The sequence below is a fragment of the Drosophila teissieri genome, chromosome X (genome assembly GCF_016746235.2).
Source record: "Drosophila teissieri strain GT53w chromosome X, Prin_Dtei_1.1, whole genome shotgun sequence".
Classification (NCBI taxonomy): domain Eukaryota; kingdom Metazoa; phylum Arthropoda; class Insecta; order Diptera; family Drosophilidae; genus Drosophila; species Drosophila teissieri.
This window is the reverse complement of record NC_053034.1, coordinates 18,110,813-18,133,668: the sequence shown is the minus strand read 5'-3', so window position 1 is coordinate 18,133,668 and position 22,856 is coordinate 18,110,813. Positions and strand designations below refer to the sequence as shown.

The window sequence follows — 22,856 nt, the reverse complement described above, 5'->3', positions numbered from 1 at the left end:
GTATATATGTGTTTATATACGTCAAGTGTTTGTGTGTAAATTAGATTGATTGTAGTACAAAAGTTATAACACAATAAATAACAAGAAATCATTTAATACAATATTACGCGAACATACATTATATATGATGCAATCTATGCACATTTTGGTTTACGAATAGTGGTCCCCAAGTCCGGCCACCAGAAATAAAGGGACGCCGCAGCGGGATTGGTACGAAAATTGGAGGCAAATCAAATGCTAGGATTGCAGGGAGGGGAATGGAGGAAATAGGGGATTCGAAACCCCACCTCCTATACATTCGTGGGCGCGTCCATGCCGCAGATAACCGACTTCACCACCGACGCCGCCGAAATGGCTGCGAAATTCTGCCACTTCCTGGTGGACGTGCCGTCCTTGTAGTCGGCGATGCCCTTCACCAGTATAAAGCTCTCCCTGCAGTTGCCAATGATACTGTCCAGCACACTGCTCATCTCCACATCGGTGGCCAGTAGGCCGTACTTCCTGGCGAACTGGGTGCGCAGATCGTCGCTCCTCACCAAATCCCTGCCGGATCCAATGGGACCCAGGTGAAGTCGCAGCCGATTGACACCGTCCACTTCGTCGGCGGCAATGGGATGAGCCACCTCGATCACCTCGTTGTTTCCAATGTTCATGAACAGCTTGTCCGTTCGCGTGTCCGGCCGGTTGAAGTCGGCATCCGTCTTCTGGGCCAGCGCCTGTTGGGCCTGATTCAGGTAGTCCTCCCACGGCCGCTTCACCTGCATGTTGGCCTGCAGGCTCTCGGCGATCTGCTGCAGCGAGTCGTTCACCGGGAAGTAGGTCTTCACGTCCTCGCCGCTCTTGTACAAGTACACGTACGGCTTCTCCTTGCTGTAAAAAGCATACATGATTAAGATTGAAAGGAAGAAGAAGTTATTTTCGAAAAACGTACCTATTGCTGATCAGTGCCCGCTGTTTGTCCACATACGAGATGACCACATCGCCCAGTCGGACGTGCTTCTTGTAGTCCGTGTAGTGGGGCACGCCACCGGCCACGCCCACGATGAAGACATAGTCGACCTTCTGGAATGTGCCCAGCAGACGGGTGGTGGTATTGCCCGTCGCCGTCATCGCCTCCCTGTTGTTGCCCACCGACGGTAGCTTGGTGCTCACGATCCTGTGCGCCCCGATGTTGCCCAGGGTATACACATTCGATTCGCCTGTGGAGTAGAGAAGAAGTTGGGGTCAGTTGGTTGGCATACAGAAGGCGCTTTACGTTCAGGACATTTATATATACCAGATTATACAAAAAGGTCTGAAAAGAACCTGAGATGAGGATCGAATCATACAAAATATAATTATTTTACATTAAAAAATAAACTGTATAACAATCCACTGGGATAAACCTTTATAAGTTCAAATCATCCCATCTTCTTTTGCGACCAAAATACAAAACATAAACATAAATTTATACATATTGATGGTAAACCATTTTATGAACCGAGTGCGTGACGGATCTAATCAATCCGACTTATGACGTAGTTACATGTGTGTACAATGGAAGGTCATGTATCCTGGGGCAATCCTTTACCATAACAACAAACAAATGGAACAAAACAAAGCACCGACGATACAGCACAGACACAAAAAGGACACGATAGTTACAACAAATCAATTATTCTAGGCCAAGTTCATAACTTTCTATCCAAGTTGACGGCAAGCCATTCGCGTACAGTGCGCACTCGATAGATGCGAACGCTCCATGTTCCCCCACCCAACGATTGCTTACTGTGCACATTACTATTGCCATTTTTTGATTCAAAGGTTTTTTATAGTATTAAAGATTTAAAGCTCATGAACTTGACCTTGATATGTGGGTGCTTCTGAATTTAGGAGTGGTTGCTGGACATTTAGCTTACCGAATCTTCGTTTCTTTTTGGACTTTCTGAGTGAGTTCGTTAGATTGGGATCGGAATCTGTTACATGGTTTGATATTTTTGGATTCGGGGAAAGGTGAAGGGTTGATATATTTTTTTATTAATATCATTGCAGGCAAGCAAACAATCAGCAAAATTGTATGCAAATTCGTTCGTTTATGGCGAAATTTTCGTGGTGATGAGGATTTGTATATATTTTTTTTGTCCACCATAGTCGAGGATTTGGGGTAGAGAAGGGGGGAAAGAGAGAAACAGAGAAAAGACGGTTAGGCAAGAGTTCGATTAGTATGAGTTGGGGGGAAGTATCGAGTCGACAATCGATATTGGCCATCGGTAATCGTGCGATCGTGCGATCCGCTATCGAACTGAACCTACCGACTGTGGTGTATCGGACGAAGGTCTCCTTGTTCTCGAGCATCGCGTCCACGGCGAGCTTCTCGCAATACTGGGCCGTGATGATGGCGATGGTGGGCTGTTTGTTGGAGGCGATCGTGGGCATCTGCTTGACCACCTTGATCTCCTTGTCCTCGTGGTGGATGCGGGTGTACGCGTTGTACTCCATCGACTTGATCAGACCGCGCTCCTGCAGCGACTTGATCACCAGCAGCACATCCTGCTCGCTCCAGCCGTAGTCCCTGCATAAAAGTACATGAATTAATAACTAGAGTCTAGAGTCCAGACTTCGACTCGATCTCGAAGTACTCACTTGGCCAGATCCTCGGGGGACACGGGATTGGGATATGCCTGCTCGATGAGCTCCAGCACCTTCTCCTGGGTCAACGGCGGAGATTCGAACTGGGATTCCTCGAGGGAAACTACGGGATAAGAGCATGGGAAACACACACGATTAAAGCACATGTCTGGCAATCTCCGCTGCCAATGGTTATTAATTTAGCAAGGACTCTGTCTGTTAGCGGACATTGACATCTACTCTGAGCGGTGGGCGTGGCTGGTTGGTTAGGCGGTGTCTGTTAGTAAAGGAAACGCACACACACACTGTCAAACGGCTGGCAGGGCGGTCAATTAAGTGCTCAAGCAGCGCAGTTTAATTGCAGACAGCAGACAAATTGGACACTCGAGGTGTCGACTGCATTTTCAGGACAACTGAAGGGTTGGGAGTTGGGAATGCTTTCGAGGGTTCCAAACCATTACAAGATGCGCCGCCAGGGAACAGCACTGGGTAACTAGCTTTATGGGGAAGTTCGGAGCAGTTGGAAGACCACAATTGCAGGGTATTTTCGAAAGTGTGGCGGATTGCCAGGTGGATTTTCCAGCTAGCTGAATTAGCAATGCAAACTCATGTTGAATCCTTATGAGTATCCTTTTTTCACAGTTGGAGGAGCAGTAACTGCAGAGCATTTGACTAGCGTACAAAGCCAGCTAGGAAGCGTGGACCATTTTCCAGCCCTTTTCCTGGTTATTTATTTTATTTCGCTTTTTTACATATCCGTTTTTTTGTTTTTCAATTCTCTGAAGTGCACAACACTTTTTGTATATGTATATTTAATGCATTCTTTTTTAGTGAGTTTTTAGTGCGTGCATTAGTACAAAAAGGATAAACGAAAAACGAACAACAAAGAAGGCGAAGAGGAAATGTGCAACGAAGCGGATACAAAACGAAGTTCGTTGAGCGGATTAGATGATTAGTTGTGGGAGCACTGGAGCACTCGAGCAATGGAATCGGGATTCATTTCCGCCTGGCGCTCAGCTGCTCGGTGTACATGTCCAGCCAAATGGCCTTCATCAGATGGTCGCCGTCACCTGTCTTCCGCTGCGCCATCAGCGCCTCCTCGAACTTCCGGTTGCAGTCGCCGTAGCAGTAGATGATGTACCCATCCCGGGCTGATCGCCAAAAAACCACCCGCACAGCCCAGAGGTCAGATGGAGTCATGTAGTTCAGATGAGAAGTCAATTTCGAATGGTACAGTCGACTCGGAAAGGTAAGTAAGGCTTGGAACTTGACATTCACCCAGCAAAAATGCATACAAACTGTCCAGAAGTAGTACCTTTGGAGTTCTTACTGCATTTCAAATTCATTTGCTGGGCTTTTGGTTCGAAAACTCCAATATCAAGTTCCCTCTTATTACATCCCCATACAAGAGAACAAGGAATACTCACGTGGTCGCGACGGAGGTGCTGAGGTCTCCTCCAGGATGCGCAGTTCAATCTCAATCGACTGGATCTCCGAGTATCCGTGCTGCAGGAGCTTCATTATCTTCTTGATGAATCCCACATAGTCTGAAACGTAAAGGAAAAACCAAATAAAGCCAACTCAGATCTACTTATAGCTAGTTTCTCTTTCTGCACTTCGATTGGGGTTTTTATTATTGCTTCAGAATGTTTATTTTAGATAAGCAGTTGGGGTTTTCTGCGTTTCTTATCAAATTAAATGAGTAAACCCCAAAGGAAGCTTGTATATTTAATAGAGGCTTGAAACCACATAAGAAAGCAGTTATTAAACCACAAGTAGTGGTGCTTTCAAGCCAGCAGAGTAATGTAGACCCACCTCTGGGAAAGTCCTGCGGACTGACCAGCTCCTTGAAGAAGTCCTGGGCGATGTGGGCCTGCTTCTCATCGTTGGTCAGCCAGTCCCTGAACCAGAAGCGCAGGGTGCGCGACTCCTGCGAGTGCTTGCCCGTATTGGCGCTGACCAGGAAGACGCGGAACTCCAGCGATAGCGCTGCTGCCTTGCTGGCGCTCTTCTGGCCGGCGACCGTGTCCTTGTTGATGATGATGCCCGTGTGATCGCCGCCGGCGACATGGACGCGATCGTTGATCTCATCGACCAGCTTCCGTTCGATGAGGATCACCGTGCTGTTGGCCGTTTTACCGCGTGGCGTCATCACGACCTGTTCTGTGCGTGGTGGCGACTGGCTCCTCTGAACGCCGCTCGAGTTCTGAGCCAGCGGCTCCTGGTCTTGGCCTGCGACAATTTTGTTATAGTTTTTATTGCCATTCGGCAGGGTTCCGTTGCCGTTGCCAGTGCCTATGACTGTGCCATTTCCATTTCCATTTCCATTGGCTGTCTGCGATTTGTTTGGCTTGGGGGGCGGCGGTGGCGGCGCCATCTGTATGTGACTCCTGCGCTCCGACATGGTGCTGGTGCTCCTTGCTCCTCCTACTGCTCCTGCTGCTCCTTCGATCCGATACGGTACCGCTGCTCCGGCGACGTCCTTGAGCCCAAACTTGCTGCTGGTGCTGGCGAAAGAAAGCAAAAGTCGACTGTCATTAGTGGCTGACACACAGAGAACTTCGGCTATGATGAACACTTATTTCAAAAATGGGTATCATGCTAAATAACCGATACAGAAAATCCTTTAGGCAAGGGTTACATTTTGTACACATGGTAGTTGCAACTTCGCCAGTATTGACTCTGCACTGTGTCAGCTGTATTTTTAGCCTGGTACTCGGATTTCCATATTTCCCCCACCCGAAACCATCGGTCATATCAAATGTTACCTGTCCCCCTGCAACTCCTTTCGACGCCTTTGCAATTCGGGGCTTCTGGCGCTGCCTGCCTGTCTGTTTGTCTCTTTGTCTGTTTGTCTGTCTGGCAGTGGGCCAAACAAATTTAGAATTCATAAATAATTGGTGTCATAAATCCGCAACCCCCCCGTGTGGCAGCTTACTGCGACCCAGTGACTTGGATTCGGGCCTCCGGAGCAAAAGCACTAAAGAAACCAAAACAGAACCAGCAAGCGGAGGAAAATCAATAGGAACTTGGTAACGCCAAGTGCATGACAACCATAAAAATTAGGGCTCCGAATGGTTAAAAAAGAGCGTTAAAAGCTGAGCGTTGGGGGAAGGGGGTGGGGGTGGTCTGTGCGTTGTGTCAACCACCTGCCACCCTCTGCAATTAAAGGCAAAAGCCAACTTCCGGCCAAATGTCACCGAAAGGGCCACAAAAAGGTTTTTGAACTCGCCCGGGGAAAAGCGAAAGAGGTGGAAAATTGGTAAGAAACAGGGGGAGGAGGGGAGAAGGGGAGGTGTTTTCCTTGGGGGTTGAGAGCTGCCGCTAAATTTGCATAGGACAAACAGCAGGCAAATTCCCCCCGCGGGAAAACGAGAGGCGAATGAACTGGCCCCGTGGAAAAGGACGCATGAAAAGCGGAAAATGCAGAGGATATGAAAATTTACATTTTTCAAATGCCCCTTCGTGGAATTCTCGCTGCTCCCAAACGAACATTGCGGCAACTAAACTTTCGGCTAATGAGTTCTATATCATCTGTATGTTTTGGGTTCCAAAACAATGACATTAGTCAAGTTAATGTATTCAGTTTTTGTTTACAGCTGTTCGTTGACAGTTGACAGAAAGTTGTTATTATTCAATTGGCAGTAAATTGAAAATATAGAATCTCTTACTTTTTGGGCTGTGCACTTTGTGCAGTCAGTGAGTGAGACATTATCCACTCATCCCATTCACTTAATTAGATTAAGCACTGGAAAGCCCTCTTCACTCTCGTCGCCAAAGGGTGCAGCACTCGAATTTCACGGCCGGAAATTATTTGCCGTCTGCAATTTAAATTGAAACACGGGCAAAACACTAAATATGAGAAGATCAGCTGCAGCAGAAGTGGTGCACAGTACAGAAGAGTACAGTGGAGTACAGTGGAGTACAGTACACACCCATTTGGCAGTGCATTTCTTCACTTCCGCTGGCCAATGCTTCACTGTTTCGTGCGCTATTTCAATGTGTTTATAGTTCGCCGATCTTTGGGGCGTCGTCCGATATGGAAATTCCTATCGCAAGTGCCTGGCGATGCGTAACTCCCACAACTCCAGTGAGTCCCGAAGGGGCAATAGCATCGCCATCGCCATCGGCATCGACCAAAGGGCTTGGCCCCCAGCGAAAACCCTTCACGGTTGACGGAACTCCAGTCACGTGTCTTGACACAAAAAACATGTAGCTATGTGGTATGCAGTGTGCAGATGCTACGAAATCAAATTTCATATATGGCTGGGCGAAAAACAACACACACACTTTCCAACGGCGGCAATTTCCGTTAGGAAAAACCACTCCTTCTGTGAATGGTGGAAAATGTTCAGTTTAGTTTTCCCATCTCTACTTGCCATTGAATATTTATTTAAGCAACTTAATCAGCAACTTGTATCGAAACACCTAATAAATTACACATCTTTTGATGATTGACTTCAGCTATTATGTGCCAGGTGTTACATTTTATCGTTATCTTCTCCCAGTGTGAAGTTCAAGTGAGGCGTGGACCAAGCCAGCCGGAAAGTGGGTTGTCTGTGGGCCCACACACGAAATTGTCATATGTAGACACTTTTCGCCAGCCGTTTCCTGTTTGCCACTTTTGTGCGTGGGGCCACCTACTTGCCCCAAGGAGTTGCATATGGTAACCAGCCCAGAATCGGGCTCATTCGCACAGACCGACCACCGAGTGCACTGCATAGTGGATTTGTTTCGAGTACTGCAGTGTAACGAGCGCTAATTACCGCATAATTTCAGTTAATTTCAGTTGGTTTCGGTTTATTTTCAGTTAATTTTCCCTTTGCCGCAATTAGCAAAGGGGCGAACGTGACTCAAAGTCAGAGTGTTCTGAACCGCTTCGCCCCACAACAAACGCAATAAGCTGAAAAGCAAACTCGTGCACCTCTACTACTTACGAGTATGTGCTTAGTGACTCACGGCGGCAAACGTGATTCGATCGAACTCTGTTGATTCAATGGTTAATTGGCAATCAACCGCGTTGACTTGACCCGCCGGATAAGACGACAAAGTCGCCTTTATAGCCATACATTGATAAGGAGCAGCCATCCAGCAACCATGGCATCTGCTCACACCGATTTATTAGGCAATCACCGATTGAGGCAAAGATAGAGAGGTAGAGGTGTCTGCATCTTGCCCCATTCAGCTCGGAATAAACTGTAGGGGGACTATATCTACAGCCGAATTTCTGGACATTTTCATAATCTCGTTTCGTGTCAAGGTTATACGAAAATGAAAATGCTAGTCCACTGCCTTCAGAGTAATGCCTCAATTGTCTGGCGCTGAATGGCCGTCGGTTGTTTATGAAACCATTTGGAAATTTGGAAAACTGTAGCAATATTTTTAAAGCAGCTTCTTGTGGGTGCCAAAATGAGGCAATTCATTTGGGGGCGAAGAAAAACAAACAGAAATTGGCAAAGAATTTCTTCGCAGGAAGCGGCGAAGTGTTCATAAGAATTATATAGTATTCTTAACCGTTTAATATTTGATCTAATAATTTCATTTGGAACAAGGGGACATCTTCCTCATTCTTGCCCTGAACTATAACTGCCAGTCGAATTTGAATACAAACTCAATCAGAATTTGCATATCTGAATGGCGTTTGGTCGGCTGAAATTGTTTTTCCAATTCGGTTAATTGAGTTCGTTCTGTTTGGTTTTGAATCTGAATTTGATTTTGATTTGGCTATGCGGTTTGTGCGAACCTCATCGAGGTTGGGATTTCTCGACGAGTTCAAATCTGCCATGACGTCAGCCCTTTAAATATGTATGTGAGTATATAGTGTTGTGTTTCATTGTGATGACTTTTATCGCCCGTGACGCCATATTCGAGGCATTTGTGATTATTGAAATCGGCAAACAAGTTGCCACTCGCTGCCAGCTGACCTTCGGAGCCAACAATCCGAGCTTGGGAAAGAACTCGATATCAGCAGAACATACAAACATATATAGGAGTATGTATATATAGTCACACATTCTGTAAGCGAGTGTTTATCTTGTAGTATCTTAGTGGGCCAGTCACTCAATCGTGTTTATATCGGCGGGATATTACTCACATGTTTTTCTATGTTTCGCCGACTGGCTTCCCAGAGATCATCAAATTAAGCCGCTTCCTGTCGTCAGTTTGTCTGGATCTTCGAATCGCGGCGTGAATCACCCGCCGAATGTTGCGCAAATTGGGAAAATATTTGTGCCCAGATAGCGAGATTTATTTGTCTTTCCCCAATCTCTCTCTCTTAAGTCAGATGGCTCCCCAAACTATTCATCGCGTCTCTCGTGTGGGCGACGGGGAAAAACATACTGCGAGTAATAAAGTTCTCTGGCGGATCGGTTTGATGCAATATCTGACGGGGGAGGGGGTGCTGTTCTGGTTGGGACACAGTTTGCGACATCGCTGTGGCATGCGGCATTCGAGCGCCATCCCCTTCATCAATTTGGAACTCTACGATTGGATCACTCGATCAATTAGCCGCGGATCAATACTCGATGCAGTGCGTGGGCTCCAATTAATCCCTCAGCCCTCAAAATGACCAAACCCCCCTCCTACCCTCAACTTGCCCATTTTCTTGCCGCTGGCTTTTATGCCCTTTGTGCACGCAGTGGAAGTTGGACCTTTGGGGCGCACCATGTGCGACTAATGGATACCCTGCATAATCATTTGAAATTGCTTTTAATCAGCAGGAACCACGCAGTTCGAATGTTTCATAGAAAACGCTGTTCATATCATTACTAATTCCATAACTTGATGTGTTTACTATATACATACATATATATACCATTTCTTGCTAATCAGATTACTTGAACTCTTGACAAGCAGCACAATGACTGCCTGACCAGATATAGCCCAGAAAATCCTACAGAATCAATTACAGAATGCGTCACATAGACGATTCCCATTAGTTCTCGAGCAAAAACCGTCGAAGTGCATTCGTTAATAAGTTTGCTGAAACACGCGAGCAAAGAAAAGTCGGCTTTCCTTTGCCCACACAATACACGAGGCAATATTCCGGGAATTAGCGAGGCAAAGTTCAGAGCACCACCCTCTTCAAACAAAAAACGCCTGGTGGTTGGTGATTTGGGTGGTTTGGTTGGTTTGGATGGGTTGGGTGGACTTGATGGTGCTCCATAAATTAGAGCAACTTGGCAATATGACCAGCCAGTCGGACAGTTTTATGGCCACGGAACACACATCGCAAATGCAGTTTACAAATGCCGCAAGACCCCCATTTTCCACCCCCTTCGAGTGCAGAGGAAAACCCCTTTGGGTTTTCTTCGGGCTTTTGGGGGCAAAGTTCTTTAGTGTGCCAGTGGGCGGTTTACGCTTTTGTTTGCTGCTTTTCTCGCTGCTGAAGGAGCGTCGATTAGAAGCTGATTATGGCGTCATTGGGTGACCTACAAAGCGATCAGTGATTGGAATCGAGAGTACATCACTGGATTTTCAAAAATAATAGCAATATGTGCAGAAATCCATGTTGTCGAACGCCAACTTGTCCAAAAAAGTCACACAACTAAGAGAATTACTCCTTCTTACCAATACTAACTATTCTCATAACTTTTTGAATCAAATTACAAGGTTATTGGTGCATTATTTCCTTCCTTTCGTCAAAAACACTAATGGCTTATGTTGATTTGGTGCGAATTTCCTGTCAACGAATACGATAATGGGTACACAAAGTTGCAAGGCCCTTCGGATTCAGGTCACATCCACTCGCATTCCCATGTGCAGATGCAAACAAACTCGTATATGAGCATATTTCCACAGCTCTAATATTACAAAACAACTTTCAAATGGGCCGCCAAACGCACAGAAAGACGAGTGAAATTCGCGGCTCATCTCGAATTGCATTTGTTTATCGGCGAGCGAAATGAGGTTGAATTCCCCCCCGTCCTTCCGCTGACCATCTATCCATCTATTCATATATCCGTATATCCATATATCCATATATCATTTTACAGCAGTTGCAGCAGCCTCACGCCTCATTTCATCCACGTAAAAGTGGCCGCGAGATCGGGGCAGAAATGGCAGAGGAACTCGAGTCAGGAGAAGATAGAGTGGAGATTATTTTTAAATGCAGAGCCGGACGGACGATTGACCGAAAGACCAGGCATCCAGGCAGCAGGGAATCCGGCGGAGTGGCACGGGTTGGGTCTCCCAGTTGAATGAACCACACACCGGCGCCGAATATGCAGACATACATATGTACATATATCGAACAGATAATTATAATGAGAGCAGATGGTCTCGCCTCTTCGGACTGAGTGCTATGTAGTGTATATATTCTGTTGTGTGGAAAAGGTGGCTGGCCAAGGTGGAAAACTCATGAAATACAACTAAAGGCCAAGATATACCCCAAGTCTAATGACCAACTCTATGACAATAATATTTAAGAAGTTCTTTGCGCAATTACCTAGTTTTCCATCATTCATGGCCATCAAAAATGGCAGACAATGAATGGCAATTTAGTGGTAAATGCATAATGTGGCATCTAAGATTTCCTAGTTCTCCTGAATCTTTTAGAATGTGCAACAAAATTGGCTGGGTATAAAAACTGGAGAGCCCAAAAACTGTGCCAAGTAAGCAACAATAAATTATCTGCAGTGGCAGACGAGAATGAGATCATTTTTGGACTTCTCTCACGCTTTTTTTTCCAGTTTCTTCGCTCCGCTCGCTGTTGTATACAGTTTTTGTTAACCGAATGTTTTTAGCCGCGTAGAAATGGTTCGAATTTTCACCGACTGCAAGAGCGGAAATGTACAACAAAATACGGATAACGAATAACGTGGAGGGGAAAATGCAGGTCAGACAAATGAATTAGAAACAAAGCAATGGCAAATAAACTGCGACAGCGAAGCGGAAGTGGATTTAGATAAAGTCAGTGAACAACAACCAAGAGCGCAAATAATGTTATCACAGTAAGTGCGAAATGTACAAACTACAAAATACGAAATACAAAATACGAAACACGAAATACGAAATGTATTCAAATAAAAGCGAATCCCCAGACTCATAAACGGCAATCATTCGGTTAGTTTTGTGGGGGTCAGTATCGTTATTCCCACTTGGCCTTGCTGCTCAAATTGCCTGAATTTGAATTGAAATTCAAATGCAGCACGGCAGCAAATTGTTTATGATACCCTCGCCTCGCCTCGCAAAGGTTGTGCACGAATTGTAATTTGAATGTCACGTTCCTGGGAATAGCTAATTCTTTTTGAAAAGAAATATGTATTTTAAAGTAAGTAAAATAAGTAAAAATAAGTTATTCGGTTTATTTATGGCTCATTAGGCTGGTAAACATTATCTAATCAGGCGATGAAACCAGTCAAATTGTGCACCAAATGACCAAAAGTGGCAAAAGAAATTTGTCTTTTTTACATTTGAGTGTCGTGTATAAATAGCCCACAACAAATTGGTGAAAGTACCACAAGCAATACAATTACCACCCGCATATCCCCGCACTTCTCGGCACTTCCCCGCATTTTAGACTCACCTGTTGCTGGATCTACAAGCGAAAATGACGTGTTTTATTTGCCACTTGATTTGCGACCGGTTCTCCTTTGCGGTCACTATTTGCTTAATTTGTTTTATGTTTTCCTTGCTGCTTTGCTTGGTTTATTCCACTACTTCTAAAAAAAAATAAAATAGCCAACGAACGTGTGTGTTAACAACTTTTCACAGAACTCTGATTGATGCACAGCGCAAAAAAATGTGGAAAAAAAGAATGCGAAACACGCGGAGCGAAGAATGCTTATCTTATCTTATCAGCGAGTGGGTGGAAAAGGGGGAGACGTGGGGCCATTTCTCATTATCAACTGATAGTACGTACACATCGATATTTGCTCTGTTTGCTGTTTGCTTTTTGCCCTTTTGCTTGTTGTTTTCCTGCTGCTCTGTCAGTAATAAAATAGTCACCAATTGTTTAGCATTTCGAAGCATTTCTAAATGCGTCCAGCTGACGTCAGAGCTTCAAAAGGTGTGCGATCTTGTCAATGCACCGGAAAAACTACGAGATCGATTCGAGAACACCCACTTAACATTTTCATTATAAACATTATAAACAAAAGTTGCCAACTGACTTATGAAATGAACATTAGTTTTTTGAATATTCAAACTAGAAGTTTCGCGTTAGCTGCAACATAACTTTCATCAAGTGATCTACATATTTTCTTTCAGTGCACCTGAGTCATCTGATCGCTAAAACGGTTTCAGTGACGTCATGACGTCAAATGACAATAGGAGAGGGAGATGGCGATAAAAGGGTTGCACTTGAAATGAGCCACACAAACACAAAACAAAAACAACAAGAACAACTGGTTCACCTTCAGCTGATCAGCGGGTACTGCCATCTCCCTCCCACACTCCATTCAAATTTCAAACAATTACAATTCTCATTTTATCCACTTTTTTGTTCTACACCTGCAACAACAAAAAGGGCCAACAACAAGCACTGGCAAAAAAAAATAACAAAATGCGAAGAGTTGAGAAGCCCGCGTTCGCAAAAACAAAGTGTGTATTGAATTACGCGCTATTTATATTAATAAATGGCACACTGTTCGCATCTTCACCGTTAGTGCGCGCGTCACTTACGAGAAAGGGTGGATGGCAAGGGCGCGGAGAAGGAGCGCGCGTACACTTACGCCAAAATGCCGGCAAAAACAAAACGAAAACACGGGGATAGAATTTTGATGGATGAAAACCCTTTCCAACGTCCGTTTTGTTCAAAGTTCGCTTTTCGACTGACCAGACTCGGCTTTCGGTTGCGCGGCCAAAAATGCCAAAAGTCGCGCGCAGTGTGACCGTCCGTCAGCGCAGCGTAAATACCGAAAAGCTCGCAAGCTGCTGTTACTGTCTCACCGGTCACACTATAACGAGAGCTTTTTGGCCAAATTCAAACTTAACAGCTTTTCAAAACACAATTATCGCTGTTATTTGACAAAATTATTATCAATACGTTAAACATTTATTATCATCGCCTTTAAGCAAAACATGTCGGTTTGAATTTGTCAAGGACATACAAAAATCGTGAAAATACTTGCTTAGACACCAAACATAAAACAAAAATATAATAATATTTAGTCCCATTGGCGCTCCACGCCTTCATCCTTGCTGCTGATTTCAATCTGGACGTAAGGGCAATGCTGATACCGCCCATTCCTAAACATCCGGGGTCGGGGCTGCGGGGTGCGGTGTTTGGGCTGCGGGGTGCGGGGTCTGGGCTGCGGGGTGCGGGGTCTGGGCTGCGGGGTGCGGGGTTTGGCTGCGGGGTGCGGGGTCTTGGCTGCGGGGTGCGGGGTCTTGGCTGCGGGGTCTGGGCTGCGGGGTGCGGGGTCTGGGCTGCGGGCAGCGGGGTCTGGGCTGCGGGGTGCGGGGTCTGGGGTGCGGGGTGCGGGGTCTTGGCTGCGGGGTGCGTGGTCTGGGCTGCGGGGTGCGGGGTCTGGGGTGCGGGGTGCGGGGTCTTGGCTGCGGGGTGCGTGGTCTGGGCTACGGGGTGCGGGGTCTGGGCTGCGGGGTGCGGGGTTGCCTGCGGGGTGCGGGGTCTAGGCTGCGGGGTGCGGGGTCTGGGCTGCGGGGTGCGTGGTCTGGGCTGCGGGGTGCGGGGTCTTGGCTGCGGGGTGCGGGGTCTGGGCTGCGGGGTGCGGGGTCTGGGCTGCGGGGTGCGGGGTCTGGGCTGCGGGGTGCGGGGTCTTGGCTGCGGGGTGCGTGGTCTGGGCTGCGTGGTGCGGGGTGCGGGGTCTGGGCTGCGGGGTCTACGCTGCGGGGTGCGGGGTCTAGGCTGCTGGGTGCTGGGACTGTGGTCCGTGGTATGCGGTGCTTGGTGCGGGGTGCGGTACAAGACGAAGAAACATGTGAAAAAATTTCAAACCATTTTTCAAAAGTATGGGCGTGGCAGTTTTGGGAGTTTGTGGGCGTTAGGGTTGGCGTGGCAAAAAGTTTTTCTGTAGATCGATAGAAATTGACAATACTAATAAGATAATGAAAAAATATCAAAACATTTTTCAAAACTGTGGGCGGGGCAGTTTTGGGCGGTTTGTGGGCGTGGCAAAATGAATCGAGAAACTTGCGCTACGTCTATGTGTCTGGATTCTGGAGTCTGTATGCTTAATCTCAACTTTCTAGCTTTTGTAGTTCCTGAGATCTCGACGTTCATACGAACGAACAGACGGACGGACAGCCGGACAGACGGACATGACCAGATCGACTTGGCTATAACGGGTATAATAAAACTATGAAACTAAAATCTTGTTTGTTCCAAAACTAACCTGGCTGTAAGCCCAGCCACTTAACCAAATACTGAGCGCGTCCATTCTCGCAACGCTTTGCGACGATCTTCTCCACTTCCCATTCGCCATCCTGGCCATTTGGAGGCGATGCATCGCTCCCGAAGGCAGTGAGGTGATGTGGACGGTGTTGACTGTACGAGTCATCTTGTTGTTTCATTTACAGAGAAAACAAACACTGAAGCGCACAAGTGTTCTTTTGAAATATAAACCGAACGAATTCACAGGAAAAAGGAAATGCAAAAGCTTCCTCCTCAAGCTGCCAACTCGTCGAAATTTACGAGGGCTGCATGACAACATTCTGCACAGCTACAGTTTTAAGTTTTTAATTAACGCTTATTATAGCATTTAAGCCTGAGAATCGTGCAAATAAAATGTTTTTCACGAGAAAAAAGCGAACAGAAAAATAAAACTATGAAACTAAAATCTAGTTTGTTCTAAAACTAACCTGGCTTTCACAAATAAACATTAGTGGGCATGGTTGCATTCAAAATTGTAGTGGAAACTAGTTTACCTAGAGTGCACTACATTAAAGCGCGTTGGCAGCTTTCAAGTTCGCGCGAGTTCTTCATTTTGTTTTAACTCGACAAAAACAAGACAAGTAAAATGCCCAGCGGGCGGCCGAAAAGCTCTAAAATCTCAACCTCCAAGGAGGTGGACAGCCAGGAGTATTTGGTGGAGAAGATCGTTGGAAAACGGTTCCGGGACGGTCGTCTGCAGTTTCTAGTCAAGTGGCAGGGCTTTCCAGAGGAAGAGAACAGCTGGGAGCCACTGGAAGGAGTGGGCCACCTCTCCTACCTGCTGGCCGATTTCGAGGCGGAGGAATACAAGCGCAGCCAGGAGAAGAAGGCGCCGCTGGGAGCCAGCAGCCAGGAGGCGGAGGAAGCGCCCAGGAGCAGCAAACAGTCCAAGGGATCCCCCTCGAAGACGACAAAGCGCCGCAATTCCCGAGCTGTTGACTCGGGAAAAGCCAAAAGAGTCGCGCCCAATCCCAATGCAGCCAAAGCCGTGATCAATGTGTCGTTCTTGACCAAAAGTAACGCCAAGAGCCCAACTCGTCGACGCCAATCGCGCTATATGCCCGTGGACGAGTCCAGTGACCATGCAGCACCATCAACTTCATCGAACACAGAAGCAGTGGATCAAGGAACAAGCGAGCACAACAGCTCGCTGAACGGCTGTGAGGAGCAGCCAACCGAGACATCGGTGGTAGATGATCCAGTTGGCCTCCCGCTGGAGCACATCCAGAACTCTCCGCTGGATGCAGAGCAGGAGCTGGATTGGAGATTGCCGCCGTACACGAAGCCATTTGGTTTGGCGCGTGGCCTGGAGCTGAGCAAGGTGCACCACTGCTTCTTTGTTCGCGAGCAGCTCTTTCTGTTCGTCAGCTGGAAGGGCTGCTCCTCGATAGACGCAGTGCTCCTGAGGGACGTACAGCATGCCTTCCCAATACCAATCATAAAATACTTTGAGAGTATTTCCGTCTTGAATGACGACCAAGGGGAGGATGGAACCACAAAGCTGCATGAACTCACATAGATTAAGTTATTTTTCCTAGTAGCCAAGTGTGGTCAATATTATTGAACTCAACTTGATTCCTAGCTTTTAATATGTTTGTGCGCAGCTCTAGCACTTGATGTCCAAATAAGCTTTTCGCAACGTGACCATATTGTATTCGCCTTCCAAGCTGAGCTTCCAATAATCTAAAGTTAGTTATACTTTGGCGCCCTTCGCGCAGCCTCACTGCTTGTAAACAAGAAATACGCTTTTATGCGTAAAACACTGTAAACTAGAGGCAAACATCGGAAATCATTCGAGCTGCTAAAGTAAGCGAGTGCAAGCAATGCATATGAGCCAAGTTCAATGAGCCAAAGTGAATATGACAAGTGAATAAATGAATTAAGCGAGAGAACCGGTTGGTTTTGCTTTTATTGCTTTCTTTTCGATTCTGGCTGCTATCAGAAAAGCCCAAACCCGTGTCACAAGTGTCATGAAGCATCCGAACAGATAATACGTCTCGGAAATTGAACAAAAGCGTTTGTTTTTAAAATGAATAAATCGAATGTGGCACGTGCGCAAAAGCGACACTAATCAAAAAGTATATTTTCAAATTGTAAACAAAAAGTACAAACTAATTGTAATGCACTTAAGAATCCATGCTTATAAGCAATGTACTTATGAATGCTCAACATTTTTACGTTCCTAGCAAAAATATATGTATTGCTGATCTAAGGAATATCGAGTCGGTTTTCTCAGTGTGTCCATTGGCTTTCGGTTAATTGGCACTTGAAAGTTGGAAGTTGCCCGGCTGGTTTCTGCTCTCCGATCTGGGATCGCCAATCGTCGCACTGACCCCACTGTAGTCCGCAGCTGGCGCTGAGCAAGAACGGAGGATGAGCAGTCGGTGTTCCAGTTCCACACCCACCACCCGTGTGTACCTGCACCTTCTGGTGTGGCTGCCACTACTCCTGGCAGGTGAGTGGGATTTCTAAACGAGTCTGTGGCAAGCCATCAAAACTGAAGACATAGAAATGTAGATGGTCATCAGGGGTTTTCCCAGTTCGGTCGTCATGCTTTTGGGGGAATTTCCCGGTCACAGTGACTCACATGTATTTCACATCTAATGGTACTTTTGCGTCGCAGTCCAGGCCACACCGGCCATAGGTCCGCAGTCGCTGCCCGGCATCATCTTTCCCAAGGAGACCTTCGATGAGTGCCAACTGGACGACCTGGCCAGGACGCGGGGCACCTGCCGGCGCATGGAGGACTGTCCCAGTGCCCTCAACGGATGGCTGGAGCGGCGCGAGTCGCCCAAGACCTGCTACTTCGTGAGGTTCGACCTCTTCGTGTGCTGCGCTCCAGCTACAGCTGCAATTGTCACCCGATCCAGTCAGCAGGGTAAGCAGTCATTGATATTCATCATCATCATACTATGGCAAATATGTAAATGGTAGTAATGGTACCTTGAATTTCAAATAGCACTCGCAGCATGTAAGCATTTGATTCGAACTTATTTTCTTTGTTAACTGGTCTAAGATTTATTTTTAGAAGACTGGCTACTTAGATTTACATTTCGTAATTCAAACACTGCCAAGATCAGTTCTGGGTAAAAAAATCATAGGTTCTAGAAATCAGTTTAAGATGAAGATCAACCCCAAGATCATTTGTGGGTGAAAAGATCATAGGTTCTAGAAATCAGTTCATTCCCAATGCAATGTGGTGTCATCCATGACTAATGAGAGTTTCCCCCTTTTCGTTTACATTTCCCAGCCTGTAACGAACTGAACAAGGTGGAGAAGATCAACGAGGCCGAAACGGTTTTCGTCGTCTCGGTGGTGGGCGGCAAGCCCACCCGGCCGCGGGAGTTCCCCTTCATGGCGGCACTGGGCTGGCGCTCCAGCTTCGAACAGCAGATCTACTATCGCTGCGGCGGCGCCCTGATCGCCAACAACTTTGTACTGACGGCGGCCCACTGTGCCGACTTGGGCGGGTAAGTTGGCTCGCTAATCGGTTCGGGTGACAATCTCTGAGTGGGGGTTTTTCCCTGCTTGGTTGCTGCTCTAATGCCAATGGGTCATGGCCGAGGCATCAGTGATATTCGTCTTGAGATTATAGAGCTCCTAATACTATCTCCCCTCCTCTTCCAGTGAGCAACCCACTGAGGTTCGCCTCGGTGGCGACAATCTCACGCTGACCACGGGCGAGGACATACCCATCCGGCGCGTAATCATCCATCCGGATTACGATGCCAGCACGGCGTACAACGATATTGCGCTCCTGGAGCTGGAGACGCCGGCCAAGCCGGCACTGAAGCCCAGCTGCATTTGGACGCAGAAGGAGGTCACCAACTCGCTGGTCACGGCCATTGGCTATGGGCAGACCAGCTTCGCCGGTCTATCCTCCGCCCAGCTGCTGAAGGTGCCGCTGCAGAGCGTGAGCAACGAGGAGTGCCAGAGCCACTACCAGAAGGAACAGCTGGCCCTAGGCGTGCTGGATACGCAAATGTGTGCCGGCGACATCACCGGCGAGCGGGACACCTGCCAGGGCGACTCCGGTGGACCCCTGCTCATGCAGGACGGGCGACTGAGCTATGTGGTGGGCATCACTTCGCTGGGACAGGGATGCGCCAGTGGACCGCCATCGGTGTACACCCGGGTGTCCAGCTTCGTCGACTGGATCGAGGGCATTGTGTGGCCGGCGCAGCAGGTGACGATCGCAACGAAGTCCAACCAGATGACCAGTTCCAGTCCCGAATTCGATCTGAGGGCGACGATCTGAGGTTTGCTTGTGCCAACTTCAAATATACAGGAATAGATATTCAAACTGATCAGATGTCCAGCAATTCAACTAGTTATTATAAGAGATTATTTGAAGAAAAATGTTAGCAGGCATTTAAGTATAATAAGTAAATCAATTTTCAAGATGATGGAAATATTTATTTTTGTGCTTGTTAGCTTTTAAAACAATATTTAAATGTACCCTTAAGCAACAATTGAGATTTAAATAAGCAGACAAATATTTATATCTCTCCAGCAGACTGTGTAAACTTTTCATTTATGGGTTCGGATTGAATTTCTGGCTTGGAATTGAGTTGCTGATTCAGCCGATATCCATTGGGTAAACAGCTGCGCAGAATGGATATATAAGTGGCCAGTGCCACTGGCCACGGACAGTTGAGCACGGATCGCTGGCCACCGAGGATGTACCGCACAAAGACGCTCCTGCTAATCCTGACGAGCGCCTGGATACCGTCGCTGGCCTATCTGCCCGATGTGAACATCTTCACCAACTACCGCACCGAGGTCTATAATGGTATGTATTCATAGGCTAAGTTTGGTGGACCAATGGAGTATTCCTACATACGTATCGCTAGGCATTCCGTCGGAGATTGATACGACGCCGTTCGTGCGGATCGGGGACAACTACTACTACATCGAGCAAATGAACAAGGTGAACTGGTTCCAGGCGGCCGGCGCCTGTCGCATGATGAACGCCCACCTGGCCTCCATCGAGGACAAGCCCGAAATGGAGGCGCTGATTAAGTACATGAAGGCCAAGGGGTTCAAGAACAACGACTACTTCTGGATATCGGGCAACGACCTGGGCACCGAGGGCGCCTTCTACTGGATGTCCAACGGCCGGCCGATGACCTATGCCCCCTGGAACGGGCCCAAACAAATGCCGGACAACTACGGCGGCAACGAGAACTGTGTCCACATGTTCGCCACCCGGGAGATGATCAACGATGCCAACTGCAAGATCCAGATGCTGTACGTCTGCGAGGCGACGGAGCCCAAAACTTTCAAGTTCACCTACATTAAGTGGTAGTTTTCGATTGGTTCCAAATAAAAGATGGTTTATGTAAACAAATGTTGATCAGTTGTCCATACAGACACCGTATGTTCAGGCGGGGTGGGGCAAAACCGACCCCTGTCACAAACCGTATAGTATACTTTTTGGGGCAGACCAAAGTATTAAGTCTTTGAAGTTACACCAAGTTACTAAAGCTATTATTGAACACACAAAAGTTGTAGTTTTTGCCGGCTTTTATTTGTCGCATCGTTTTGCTTATCGCTTCCGTTTTTCTCTTTTCGCTAATTATACAATCAGTTAGATTTACGATTTTTGCATACTAAATTGTTACGATTCCGATTCTTACACAGCTATTGAACTCTATCATATACATGTATCGATCGATTCATTTGATTCACTTGAATTGAATTTAGTTGCGTTAAATGTAGTTAATTAAATTTAATTTAATTTATTAATACCCACTAATATCGCGACGACAAAAAAATGTGTGTGTCTCGAGTATATGCATGTGTGTATATAACAACAACGGCACACGGTACGTATACGTAATATGGAAGCTGGGAACTGTGAATGGAACGCAAACGGAAACGGAAACGAAGGACGATGGGCCATGGGCAAGGAGGAAACGAGTTGGAACGCATGGAATCCAGTGGGGAAATGAGTTAGTTCTGCGGCTTACTTGCTAGGCTAGGCGAACAGTGATCGATATTGAAAAAATCTACGACATAACCTCAACATTCATAGCGAGTATGCGTGTGTAGTGGTGTATTTGTGTGTGTGTGTGTGTCTGTGGTATGTGTGTGTGGGAGTGCTTACATTGCTCTGGTACACAGTTATGTAGTCTAAGTAGTTGTCGATTTACGATTTACCATTTACGAGTCTTACGTGGCTAGATCGCTAATACTAAACATTTGTTTGTCCACATTAATCCACAAGTTATGCATATAAATATTGTATATTTATCAATTAGTTAATATTAGTAACTACATACATATAATTCATATAAATATTCAACAGACGAGTGCATAAATTTAATAATTCTTATATGTTACTCTCGCTCGCTCTCTCTCTCTCTCTTTCGTTATTACGTTATCTCGCTCTATCGCAACCGCTTTCTCATTCTTACTAACGGCTCTTTGCCCCGTCTTCTTCAACTTTCTATGCTAACTTTACCGTTAAGAGTCGCTCTCTGTACGGTTATCTGTGGGAGAGCTTATGCGCTTGTGTGTGTGTTTGTGATGCGAGTGAGAAAGTGGGTGTGTAAGGTGGGCTTCAAAGCTGCAAGCTTGTAGGAGTCATCGTGCGAAAGGGAGAGAGCACCTTCGGCCTTTGCCAACACTGGACATCGCTTTATTCACACTAGGCAACAGAAAAAAAAGATATAGTACCTAAACTCGAATTTTCCAAAATATTGAGGGTCCTAAATGACTGAAAAAAAAACCACGTTCAAACTGAAAACTTATACTATTTGGTACCTGAAGAGAGGTCGTTCTCCTTTTCCTATTTATGCTTAGCGTTTCTCTTTCACAAACAATTCGAAAAAAAAAATAACGTTAGGTTTTGAACCACTCAAGGTCGATATTTCAGATTCAATACTATGAACTCATAGCTCACGATTCACAAACTAGCTTAATGTAGCAACATTACACAAATAAGTTCGAGAAGGAAGCCAAATGAGACAGTAAAGTATTATAGAACGGAAGTTAAATATTATAGTTAATTTACAAAACTGCGCGATAAGCTAATACATTAATGATACAAACAAAAAATATGCTATCACACGATACAAAAAAAAAAAAATTCCATAATAAAATATTGCAACATATTTTGATGTACATTTTAAAGCCGTTTTTTTGTCATTTACGATCTTCAGGAATCAGAAATGTTGCACTTTCAGAATGACAATTGAAATGTTGCCGCCTAGTATTACAGAGCTCTATGTTCAAGACTCGATTGACAAACATACTCGTAGACTATTTAGGTGAATTTACAATTAGTTGGGTGTTTGCTTTTGGTTTGGTATTTTTGTTTTGCTTTCTTTGTTTTTTCTTACAAATGGAAAGAAGAACAGCCTAAAATGTTATACATGTACAAAGTCTAAATGTTCTTTTCTACTCTTCTGCTAGCTCCTTTTCGACGTGTTTTTTAAAAACCTTTCTTTCAAAATGGCAGTGCGTTTAGAGGGGGCGTGGTGGGTGGGGCAGGGGGCGTGGCGTATCGGTGTGTCATAGGGGGCGGTAACTAAGTATTTACAGAGCTTTGTGAACTATACAAACAAATGGCAGGAATCTATGCAAAATGCACAACATTGCATAATCATAATAGTCAATTAAATATAAATAAGTTTAAACAAAAGATGCGTTTTTTGTTGTAGGTTTTTTTTTTGTCGTTTTGTGTTGTTTCTTTGTTTTGTTTTTTTTTTTGTTTTGTTTTTGTTTTAAAACACAATTGCTTTGGGTTTGGGCAATGTGTTCGAACAATTTAAGTTGGCTCACGAGTTTTTAGCTTAACAATAATAATAAAAACTAATCGTAGGCTTCATAATAATAATAGTAATAGTGGTAATCATAAAAACATTTACATTTCAGGCATAAAACTAACTCGGGATAGTAATTAAACGAC

At 45.9% G+C, this 22,856-nt stretch overlaps 4 protein-coding genes across 10 annotated transcripts; 3 read left to right on the top strand and 1 right to left on the bottom strand.

Moving 5' to 3' along the window:
* Window positions 1–78: 78 nt before the first annotated feature.
* On the bottom strand, window positions 79–13,387 carry LOC122624392. Of its 6 annotated transcripts, XM_043803911.1 has the most exons (10): window positions 13,231–13,366; window positions 12,134–12,269; window positions 4,423–5,114; window positions 4,035–4,154; window positions 3,621–3,758; window positions 2,623–2,731; window positions 2,292–2,551; window positions 1,899–1,955; window positions 932–1,199; window positions 79–870 (listed from the first exon to the last, which is right to left on the bottom strand). In XM_043803911.1, the coding sequence occupies exons 3-10, from the start codon at window positions 5,009–5,011 to the stop codon at window positions 291–293; spliced, it is 2,121 nt and encodes a 706-aa protein (XP_043659846.1). In that variant the 5' UTR covers window positions 5,012–5,114; window positions 12,134–12,269; window positions 13,231–13,366; the 3' UTR covers window positions 79–290. The 6 variants fall into 6 exon arrangements, with proteins under 6 accessions (XP_043659846.1, XP_043659843.1, XP_043659844.1 ...); XM_043803908.1 differs by lacking the exon at window positions 3,621–3,758 and having other exon boundaries at window positions 13,281–13,387; XM_043803909.1 differs by lacking the exon at window positions 3,621–3,758 and having other exon boundaries at window positions 12,134–12,266; window positions 13,281–13,372.
* A 2,064-nt stretch (window positions 13,388–15,451) lies between these two features.
* On the top strand, window positions 15,452–17,058 carry LOC122625335 (chromobox protein homolog 2-like). Its single transcript, XM_043805449.1, has one exon. The coding sequence runs from the start codon at window positions 15,528–15,530 to the stop codon at window positions 16,458–16,460; it is 933 nt and encodes a 310-aa protein (XP_043661384.1). The 5' UTR covers window positions 15,452–15,527; the 3' UTR covers window positions 16,461–17,058.
* On the top strand, window positions 16,653–19,470 carry LOC122625334 (serine protease snake). Of its 2 annotated transcripts, XM_043805447.1 has the most exons (5): window positions 16,653–16,747; window positions 17,128–17,396; window positions 17,565–17,819; window positions 18,192–18,411; window positions 18,569–19,444. In XM_043805447.1, exons 2-5 carry the CDS (start codon window positions 17,315–17,317, stop codon window positions 19,197–19,199), a joined length of 1,188 nt encoding a protein of 395 aa, XP_043661382.1. In that variant the 5' UTR covers window positions 16,653–16,747; window positions 17,128–17,314; the 3' UTR covers window positions 19,200–19,444. The 2 variants fall into 2 exon arrangements, with proteins under 2 accessions (XP_043661382.1, XP_043661383.1); XM_043805448.1 differs by lacking the exon at window positions 16,653–16,747 and having other exon boundaries at window positions 17,570–17,819; window positions 18,569–19,470.
* A 107-nt stretch (window positions 19,471–19,577) lies between these two features.
* On the top strand, window positions 19,578–20,291 carry LOC122625336 (C-type lectin 37Da). The gene is made up of 2 exons (XM_043805450.1): window positions 19,578–19,733; window positions 19,795–20,291. The coding sequence occupies exons 1-2, from the start codon at window positions 19,622–19,624 to the stop codon at window positions 20,247–20,249; spliced, it is 567 nt and encodes a 188-aa protein (XP_043661385.1). The 5' UTR covers window positions 19,578–19,621; the 3' UTR covers window positions 20,250–20,291.
* Window positions 20,292–22,856: the final 2,565 nt, after the last annotated feature.

Excerpts from the sequence above, each read along its gene's own strand:
- LOC122625335 (XM_043805449.1), top strand. The coding sequence starts at position 15,528 with ATGCCCAGCGGGCGGCCGAAAAGCTCTAAAATCTCAACCTCCAAGGAG.
- LOC122625336 (XM_043805450.1), top strand. The coding sequence starts at position 19,622 with ATGTACCGCACAAAGACGCTCCTGCTAATCCTGACGAGCGCCTGGATA. Across the intron at positions 19,734-19,794 it reads CCGCACCGAGGTCTATAATG|GCATTCCGTCGGAGATTGAT; the intron begins GTATGTATTCAT and ends ACGTATCGCTAG.
- LOC122625334 (XM_043805447.1), top strand. The coding sequence starts at position 17,315 with ATGAGCAGTCGGTGTTCCAGTTCCACACCCACCACCCGTGTGTACCTG. Across the intron at positions 17,820-18,191 it reads CACCCGATCCAGTCAGCAGG|CCTGTAACGAACTGAACAAG; the intron begins GTAAGCAGTCAT and ends TACATTTCCCAG. Across the intron at positions 18,412-18,568 it reads CACTGTGCCGACTTGGGCGG|TGAGCAACCCACTGAGGTTC; the intron begins GTAAGTTGGCTC and ends CTCCTCTTCCAG.
- LOC122624392 (XM_043803911.1), bottom strand. The coding sequence starts at position 5,011 with ATGTCGGAGCGCAGGAGTCACATACAGATGGCGCCGCCACCGCCGCCC. Across the intron at positions 4,155-4,422 it reads TCCGCAGGACTTTCCCAGAG|ACTATGTGGGATTCATCAAG; the intron begins GTGGGTCTACAT and ends TTTACGTTTCAG. Across the intron at positions 2,732-3,620 it reads CATGTACACCGAGCAGCTGA|TTTCCCTCGAGGAATCCCAG; the intron begins GCGCCAGGCGGA and ends CTTATCCCGTAG.